We start from the raw sequence: 10,007 nt of genomic DNA, 5'->3' as shown, positions 1-10,007 counted from the left end.
GTCAATCGCAGGCCACTCTGCTGAGCATCTTCTCCCAGGAGTACCAGGTTAGAAGTTTTCTCCTTTGTGAGGGTTGACAGGTGCCTAATTGAATGATGAATGTCCCTTTATTTCTTTGTAATTGAACTGCCAGCTCTCTGATTGGGTTGGAGGATGTGCTCCTTTCCACATCAAGCACCGCCTGCGTCTCGGTGGAGGCCTGCCAAGCCTACCCATCCATCTGTCTAATAACATCTAGCCTTTGCTTATTTGGTGGACCTGTAATAAATTATGCTAAACCATTATTATTCTGACAATAATAATTTCCCTGTGTTGCGTGGTTCCATGTGCTAAATGTTTGCTGACTTGCACTGTCAGTGCCGCTTTCCATTGCTGACAGAGATGATGATAAATGACCATTGCTGGAGTGGCAGAAGGCAAGAGAGGCAGAAAATGGAGTCATTTATCATGAGATGACAGGTGTCAGTCAAGTGGCAAGTCTCTATGGAATTACTTTTTGTAGTTTTCAAATAAGTTGTTTTTAAGCAATGTTCTTCCTGGTTAAAAATGGCAATTGGATTATAAAACTAGAGTGCAGAGGACTTAGATGGAATTGAATCGAGGGAAAATTAATACAAAGGTTGAAAGAGGGAACAAGTTTTTCTTTGCCCTCTGCAGCCCTAAGCAAACTTATTTACATTCAATTACTATGACCCTGTTGGCTTTTACATATATACTGTACCTTGTGGTACAGTCTGAAGACATCCAGCCAAGCAATAGAGATTAAAATGCATAGGTTCATAGAGGAGAAGGAAAAGAAGTCCTGCCATTACCAAAATCCCCAAGCTATTATTCAGTGTTCCCTAGGTGCTAGTCATTGGGATCAAGAAATACGTCATTCTTGTTTTGAACCTCATCTGTGACATAACAAAGATTTTTTTTTTTTTTCAGAAACACATTAAAAGAACGCATGCCAAACATCATACTTCAGAAGCAATTGAAAGTTATTACCAGAGGTATGACCTTCCTGCCCCACTAGAGGGTATCATAGTACCTATTAATTGTAATAATAATTGTGAATAAGTTAGGTTATTAATTTTCTATATCATATCTCAAGACATTCTGTTTTAAGTCTTTTATTCAGAAGTTTTAGTATATTTTTGAATGAATTTTCAAATGCTTTGTTTTGTAGATCTAAAGAATATGGTAAGGCTGTCTTGACTCTGTGTGTGTGTGTGCGCGCGCGCGCGCGGACGCGCACGCACGCACATACTGTGAGATGTAGTTAAATATTATGAAATCTCAGTTGGCTACTTGAAACATGTAAGTGCATATTTTGTCTAAATGCGTATGCTCATATATACATACATCTACTTGTATTTGAAAGTTCTCAAACCAATTTTCGTTACATTAGCAAGTTGAAAAAATAAAATTGAATTTGGATGCCATTGTATTTTGACATCATAGATATTAAGATATCCATTTTAGAAAGGATAAAGGACATATCAAGTAAAGGCACATGGAAATATAGTGTGTAACTCTCACATTTTAAAGGGGATTTTCTATTTTTAAAAGTCAATCTTGGGTATTAAATCAACAGCATAGCGTCCAGGAGATGTTTTAATTTCAGCCTAATTTATTATAAATAGTTTTCAACTTCTTGTTCTGAAATAAACAGAATCTTTAAAAAGGCTCTGATTTTTCTAATTCTAAAATTTCTATTGTCATTGTAGTATGGCTGAATAATTTATAACAGTAAATGGTAATGGTTTGCATTAGAAATTGTTGGTTGGTTTCTTAAATATTTCAAGGGCACACTGGAAATGAAAGCTATTTGAAATCTGCTCTTAAATTATTATACTTAAGATTGACAGAGGAACCTTTCTGTGGTGAGAGTGACACCACTGATTTTAGATGAATGATTTTTATGCGTAAAAATTTTATGAATGGAATAAATACGTGGATAAAATATTGGTGTCATATTTTGGTGAAGTCATTTTATTTGGAATCAAGAAAGGGATATTGAACAGAAACGTCACAGAAGTTAGATTTTTTTAAAAAATTACTCACTCTTCCATATGTATTAAAAGATATGCTCTGTTTGGGGTAGTAATACCTGTTAAAAATACATGCACTCATTACATACACATAGACACAGACACACACTTTTGTGTCTAGGAGAGATCCTCTCTAAACGAAACCTTGTGAAGTCTGATGATTTATTTGAAAGTCATAACCTTGTTGGTGAAATTGACATTCAAATTAAAGTCATAACCTAAATTATACATATGAAATTAAGAATGGCCCATGAAGTGCTATGAAGCCTGCAACTGTGTTGGTATCCAGACTCTTCAAAGAAACACTGAAGGGTTATTTACATGCCAAAAAATACATTCTTCTTTGTAAACGTTATAGTCCTAGGCTGTCATATAAAAGTATGATTTTATGTCCAGATTTTAAAGCCTTGTAACGTGTACAAAGAAAATAAAGCATTTTAAAGGAAAGTGTACTCTTTTCCTAGAAAATTGGAGATCCATTAACAGGTCATGGGGCTGCCCTCTGATACTCATTTGCCTCATTGTAAGAAGGTTGTTTTAATTATTAATAGATGATGTCTAGGATCACTAGGTGCTGCTATTTAAAATCTAAGTTTCATTAAAAGGTATATGTAATTATTGAAGTATGAACATACTTTTGTTGGGTTATCTGGGTAGTATAGGTCAGAAATGAATATATATGTATTTTTATATATATATATAATTTTTTTTTTTTTTTGAGACAGTCTCTCTCTCTGTCACCTAGTCTGAGGTGCAGTGGAATGATCATAACTCACTGCAGCCTCAAACTCCTGGCCTCAGGCAATCCTACTGCCTCAGTCTCCTGAGTAGCTGGGACTGTAGGTGCACACCACTGTGGCCAGCTAATTTTAAAAAAAATTTTTTTTATAGAGGCAGGGTCTTGCTATCTTGCTCAAGCTAGTCTTGAACTTCTGACCTCAAGTGATCTCCCACCTCGGCTCCCAAAGTGCTGGGATTACAGGCCTGAGCCACCATGCCCGGCCCAGACATAAATACCTTTAAGGATACCCAATGATGAATAGTTGAGTGGATAATAGTGAGAATACATAAATACATTTCTTTAAATTTATTTAAATGTGACAGTCTCAATTATTTCAAAGAATTACAGCATTTGAAACAAAAACATGAAGTTAGACTGCAGTGGAGAGTGCCAGAAGAAAGCAGTCTGAGCACTTTCTTACTTTACCAACCTGCTCTCTGACTTTGTGCTTGGGGACAGACCATGTTGTTACCTTTCAGATGAATTGACCTCAGTAGCCTTTTGTTTGAAATGTGCAGGTCAAATGTTCCTGTCTGTGCTAAGGTAAATTGGCCTTAAAAGGTTTTTGTTTGTTTTCCAGCAGATTAGAATAAAGCCAAATTGTATTTGTTATATCAAAACATATTTAAGCATTTTGAAAATGTTAATGGCAATTTTGTTTTTTTTCTTTTATAAAGTAATACTCAGTATTGTGAAAAGCAAGCACATTTGTAATGATAATAAAAAGGAATGAATGATTGCCCATAATTGTGTCACTCAGAGATACCTACTGGCCTCTTTCATTTTTGTCGTTTGTCAGCCCATTTTTATATTGATGTGGTCATATTATATAAGCAATTGTGAATCCAGAGTTTTATGCTTGGAAAAATGTATATGATATAATATTATTTTGTAAAAGGCTTTTTGTAAACATTTTTTGATTGCCTTATTTTATCATACAAAAGAATCATAATTTACTGAATTATTCCTTTGTTGAACATATATTTCCAACGTTCTATTATTGTAAATAGTACTGTGATAAACACCTTGATGCATGAGTCTGCATTTTTGCATGAGTTTCTTAACATTTCTATATATGTAATTATTAGTGTAAACAATGTGAACATTTAAAAAAAGTATTGTATATTCTCAAATTACTGTCTAGAAATGTACTGGTTGCATCTGTTGAACAGGGTGGATCTGCTCTGAATGTGTTTGTTTTCCAATCTGTTTCCTAACTATATCCTATAACATTTCATAAGTGCTAGGAAAAAAAATTTAATTTGAAGTTGTATTGGTGTTTTCTGGAAACTTTAATTATCCCCCACATCTAAGTGACAGATCAGGCTTTATTTAAATTTTCAGATATGCAATCAAAGGGACATACTAATTACAAAAAGTATTCCATAAAGATAGAAAATCCTAATGCTATGTTTCTCTGCATCCTCATAGTATCTTGTGCAAACTTCCAGCACTGCACTTTTCACACCGGTATAATGGTTTGCTTTTGTGTCCAGCTAGCCTGAAAACTCTTTGGGGTAGGGCTACACAAAAACAAATGAACACTGAACCCTTGTCCAACTCTGGCAAAGATCTGAATTGCAATTGGGATATAAGGATGTCATCCTTAATGCTATATTAAGGTGACCTGGGCTCCATTCCTGACGCCTGTTTGCCAATTAAAACCACCTTATACAGAAGCTATATCATCCTCTAGCTTTGCTACAGGAGGACTAACAAATAGACATCATATGGGTGAAATCATCCTTAAAAGATCCTCAGAGAAGGCTCATTTTATGATGTTTTTTGAGTGTGAACGACTCATTCATATCTAAGATGAAACTAATAGGTACTCATTTCAGATATAAGGCAAAGTTCTCCATGCTGTGGCCTAAGAAAATCCACAGCCCTGTCACTGAGTGTTTTCTCTCAGCTTGGAACACCTTCCACTTCCCTACAAACTAGTAAAGGTGGTAAGTTTATTTCTAGACTACTATATAAACAGGTTGCCCCAGATACCCCTGATCGATAATTCTTGGAACTCCCACAGCACTCTGTATAGACATACCAGAAGGGCTATAGAGTTAGCCCTTCTCTTGCTGCATTTTACGTACTTCCATACATGCTCTTTTCCCACTAAAAAGAACAGTTGAAGGCAGGTACCGTGTGTTACATTTGTATTGTTGGTTTCTAGCATTGTAAATGGGGCATAATGAGTGTAAAATAGGTGGTGTTAATTGAACAAAAAAGCAGTCCAAAATTTCAGAAACTATTTTATGACATATATATTACCAATATCATGTTTAAGCCAACCTTTTTTTACATGTGAACGTCTGAATAATGTTCTGTTGATCTGATCTTCTAATGCTGCTAAAGCTGGCTCCTAGGCCCGTGTGCTGGAAGAAGGGAGGAAATGGAGACAGTATTTCTAAACCTTACTATTGATGGGGACTTGCAGATCTGACCAGCTGTGTGCATGTGCACATAGGCTCTTGGGCACCAATTTAGGTGAACCGAAACAAATTTCACCAAGAATGTTTCCTGTTTAGAAATAAGATGGCATTAGTACAGTGTGAAAGAATGGAGATTGTTTTCAAAATAAACTCTTGAGCCATGTTGTATAAAACATGGAGAAATGAGGAAATTTCTTCAATAATTCAGAAGCTTAAGAAAACTTTTTTTTGAAATTTTTTAATGCTTATATATTTTTTTGAGACAGGGCCTTGCTCTGTCCCTCAGGCTGCAGTGCACTGGTACAGTCTCTGCTCACTGCAGTCTCCACCTCCTGGGTTCAAGCAATTCTTGTGCCTCAGCCTGCCGAGTATTTGGGATTACAGGCACACGCCACCATGCTGATCTAATTTTGTGCTTTTAGTAGAGACAAGGTTTTGCAATGTTGTGCAGGCTGATCTCAAGCTCCTGGCCTCAAGTGATCCACCTGCCTTGGCCTCCCAAAGTGCTGGGATTACAGGTGTGAGCCACCATGCCCAGCCAGAAAACATTTTCTACTATCTGGATGTTATGAAGTTTCTGTTAACAGTGATGAAATCACATAAAATACAGACTTTGATGGGAGGCCGAAGCAAGCAGATCCCCTGATGTCAGGAGTTCAAGACCAGCCTGGCCAACATGGTGAAACCCTGTCTCTACTTAAAGCACAAAAACTAGCCAGGTGTGGTGGCACACACCTGTAATCCTAGCTACTTGGGTGGCTGAGGCAGAATCACTTGAACCTTGGAGGTGGAGGTTGCAGTGAGCTGAGATCATGCTGCCGTACTCCAGCCTGGGCGACAGAGCAAGACTGTGTCTCAACAAGAAAAAAGATACAGACTTTGAATTCTTAATTGATATCAACTCAATGCTAGTAATGCAGAGACACATGAATTCTCCTGGGTGTTAGGAATGGAGCCCAGGTAACCTTAATGTAGTGTTGAGAGTGACATCCTTATATCCCAGTTGCAATTCAGATCTTTGCCAAGGTTGGATGAAGATTCAGCATTCATTTGTGTAGCCCTACCCCAAAGAACGTTCAGGCTAGCTGGAAACAGGAGCAAACTATATTATACCAGTGTGAAAAGTACAATGCTGTAAGTTTGCACAAGATACTATGAGGATGCAGAGAAAGGTAGTATTAGGATTTTCTAATTATGTCTTTATGGAATATTTTCTGTAGTTAGTATGTTCCTTTGATTGCGTTTCTGAACATTTAAATCCTGATCTGTCACTTAGATGTGGGGAATAATTAAAGTTTCCAGAAAAGACAAATATAACCTCAAATTAAACTTAATTTTTTTCCTAGCACTTACGAAGTGTTATAGGATGTAGTTGGGAAACAGATTGGAAAACAAATACATTCTGAGCAGATTCACCATGTTCAACATATGCGGCACCTCGCTAGGCCTTGAGGGATCAGGGTTCTTTTTCAGGGTTCCATAGCTTTATTATTTACCAGCTGAGAGAGCCCAGATGGGTTTTATTAGTGCCCTGGAGTTTGGTTTCTTTATATGACCAACTGGGAAGCTTTACCAACCTCATAATTAGGAATTTCTACAGTATTAAATATGATTATGCTTTTAATATTACATAGAATGTATAGATACAGAGGGTTATTTTTTACCCACCTTCTGTTTCTTTAAACTTAATAGAAGTGCTTCATTGGTCATTAGCAGGATAATGATTGATGCAACTTTTACATGAAGCCATGTCATTTTTGACTTAAAGCAACAGCTGTCTGGTATAAGAGGTAGTTGGGCATCTAGCTACTCTCTTTAACTATTTACAGTCAGCTCTTACCATGGCATGCCCATCCTTTTCATGCTGGTTTCTACGCAAGTGTCGCCTCCTCAGAGAGGGGCTTCCTGAGCGTCTCATCTAGGTTCACATTTTATTCTAGCATATACTATTATTCTGTATATTTATCTCCCTGTCTTTTTATTGTTTGTGTCACCACTGTAATATAATCTCTGTGATGGTGGGCCCATGAATGTTTTTTTTTTTTTTTTCTTCCCTGGTGGTTCTTTAGAACCTGTACTGAGACCTGACACACAGTGTTCCAAAATATTTGTTGGGTAACTGAAACTAAAGTAGAAAGCTGTAAAGATATCCCAGTATCGGTGTAGCCTTAAATACGCTGACCCAAAATCAGAACCCTTAGTAATATGCACTTCTGGTGGTTACAAACACATAATTAGCTGGTATGACTTGACTGAATAGATTGGTTCCTTGAGTGGTATCAGTGCAGTGGACTTGTTCATGAAAATTGATGTGAGGTTCTTAACAGACCTGTTTCCCAGGGACCTTTCTCTAAAACACACCTGCCTTGTTGTCTTTTTCTTTTTCTTCTTGCTTCTGAAAGTCCTTATTTCCCAATTAGTTTCCCAAATAATATATTCAAGGCTAGCCCCAGTATATGGAAAATGGCTTTGTTAGACTTATTTTGAAGTTATAATGATCAGAGGCTCTCCCCACCTTAAATAATTTGCTGTTACACCACATTGCTTACAGGAAAGTTATACAACTTTATAAATATACTCATAAAATAATATAATTGAGTACCTGCTCCTGGCAGTTATATGAAAGACCTCACCTGTTGACTTTGTTTTTTACTCTCAGACAAATATCCAGAACTTATTCACTCTAATATACTATAGGGAAAATGTCCGTACCTTATTCTACTTTCTTGTCCAGTATGGTTTTTAAAAAATTATTTAATTGTTCATTTATTAAAGGCAAAAAGAAAGGCGTATTTTTTATTATATACTATTATATATACAGTAGGTGATTACCGACTATAAATGAAGTACATGCTAGGTATAATAAATGGAATAAAATACAATTCTCCAACCTTCATGAGGCTTTCAACATTACAGGGAGGGATAGGTCTGAGGTAGCCAAATGATAGGCATATACAATATGCTACATTACATGATAGAAAGATGTGCAAGGTATTCCTCGATTACATATGAGGAGTACTTAACTTAGTCTTATATGGTAGTGGCTTGAAGAAGGTGACATCTGAATTGAATTGTGAGTTATCCAGGTGAGGGGTAGGAGTGGGAGACTGTGATGAGAGATGAGACTGGCAGAGTAGAGTAGGTAGGAAGCAGATTATGAAGACCCTTGAAAGAGCTGTTAAATGGTTATCATTTAATCTTGAGATTTAATGTGGGGCCGTGAAGTGTTTTAAGGAGGAAAATGACACATTCAAATTTCTGTTTTATTTTCTTTTAATCACCCTAGCTCCCACGTTAGGGGTTTTGTTTTGCTTGGGTATTTTGCGGGAGTTTTGTAGCTTTTTTTCCATGTGGAGTGAGAGGATAATGAGAGGGAGATTCTAACAGAAATCCAGGGCAGGTAAGGTGATGGCTTATATTGCCTGTCACAGGTGTGCTGACCCGCTGATGACATGTCTGTTCCATTGTTTTCTTAATAAGTTGGCAAGCAGCCCTATGAAACAGAGGTAAAGGAAAAGGCAAGATGGGTGCTTGAATGCTTTTCTCAAACTATAGAAGTCAACTTCTGTCCTTTCTGTGCAATGGTTGTCTGTGGTAGAGATAAGGCAGCGTGATATGGATAGTCCCTCTTATTTACTTTATATGTTGGGAGGCGAAAGAAAACAAGGGAGACCTAAGTATTTACATCTCCTGCCCCCATCTTCAGCTTCTTAGCTTCCAGTGGTTTTAAGATGAGTTGTTTTGGTTGTTTTTCTCTTCAGTGCTTTCCTATGACAGTAGCTTACCATCATAGGAAAACTAGAGTTGAAACTAGATTTAAAAGCCTTGAAACTAGAGTTGAGCATGGCATTTGCCCAGGAGCAACGTATATACACACAGGGGATGCTGACAAGTCTGTGCTGGCCTTTTCTTGTCACTGCATTACCACTTGGCTTTGTCTTGTCTAGGTACCTGAATGGAGTGGTAAAAAATAGAGCTGCCCCAGTGCTCCTGGACCTGGCCAATGAGGTAATGTTATTGTTATGATTTTCTTTAAACCCACATGAAACCTAAGGGGCCTATCTAGAGTAACTTTGCTTGCAATTATAATTGCCTTTGGGGAAAAAAAAGGTTTTGAGGTGCATTAGACATTTAAATTGCTCCCTTATCTCTTTGTACTTTTAATAATTGGACAAAGAACTTCACCTATTTATAAATCAGTTGACATAATTAGTCTACGTCTTTGAAGGCAAATGTATAAACAGCCTCTTGGATTTTGGGGAAAATTTCAACCAAACAGTTCAGGACATGCTTTTCTCAGGATAGGTTGTCTTAATTTAGTGTGAGAAATACCTGTGTCAAGTAAGGAGATGGATGCCAAAAAAACAAAACAAAACAAAACCAAAAACAAATCTGCTGCTATACAAATGAAGAGAGTAATCGTATACTTAAAGATGTAATTGATTCATTTTTTTGTTAGCACACTTTTATTATAATAAAAGATACATGCCTTGTGCAAAAGTCTCTCTATGTAGAAAAGCATGGTGTTCTTATTAACATCAGGTAAGAAGTGATTTATTGAATGTGTTTGTTAACTCTGATCTGTTTCTGTTTGGGGAAACAAATAACAGCCTTACATTTAAAACAGGAAACCCTACAGATTTCCCATGAATGAAGAAGCTGTGAAAAGTCCATAATAGTTGCAGAGAGCATACCGAAAAAATAAAATATTTAATTCCTAAACTTTAAAATATTTATCCACTGTAATAAGAGCAATAC

At 36.8% G+C, this 10,007-nt stretch overlaps 1 protein-coding gene across 11 annotated transcripts in view; it reads left to right on the top strand.

The window, feature by feature from the left end:
- The window catches only part of CDIN1 (CDAN1 interacting nuclease 1), a 1,267,257-nt gene that overhangs the window by 1,098,681 nt on the left and 158,569 nt on the right, over nucleotides 1-10,007 (top strand). For all 11 annotated transcript variants that reach the window (XM_074394131.1, XM_074394127.1, XM_074394128.1 and 8 more), the window contains 3 exons: nucleotides 2-47; nucleotides 931-995; nucleotides 9,197-9,257. In XM_074394131.1, the coding sequence (XP_074250232.1) occupies nucleotides 2-47; nucleotides 931-995; nucleotides 9,197-9,257 (172 nt within the window). The remainder of the gene's footprint in view (nucleotide 1; nucleotides 48-930; nucleotides 996-9,196; nucleotides 9,258-10,007) is intronic.

Source organism: Saimiri boliviensis, chromosome 2 (genome assembly GCF_048565385.1).
Source record: "Saimiri boliviensis isolate mSaiBol1 chromosome 2, mSaiBol1.pri, whole genome shotgun sequence".
In the NCBI taxonomy this organism is placed as follows: domain Eukaryota; kingdom Metazoa; phylum Chordata; class Mammalia; order Primates; family Cebidae; genus Saimiri; species Saimiri boliviensis.
Note: the sequence above shows the minus strand (reverse complement) of the source record. Positions and strands in the feature narration are given on the sequence as shown.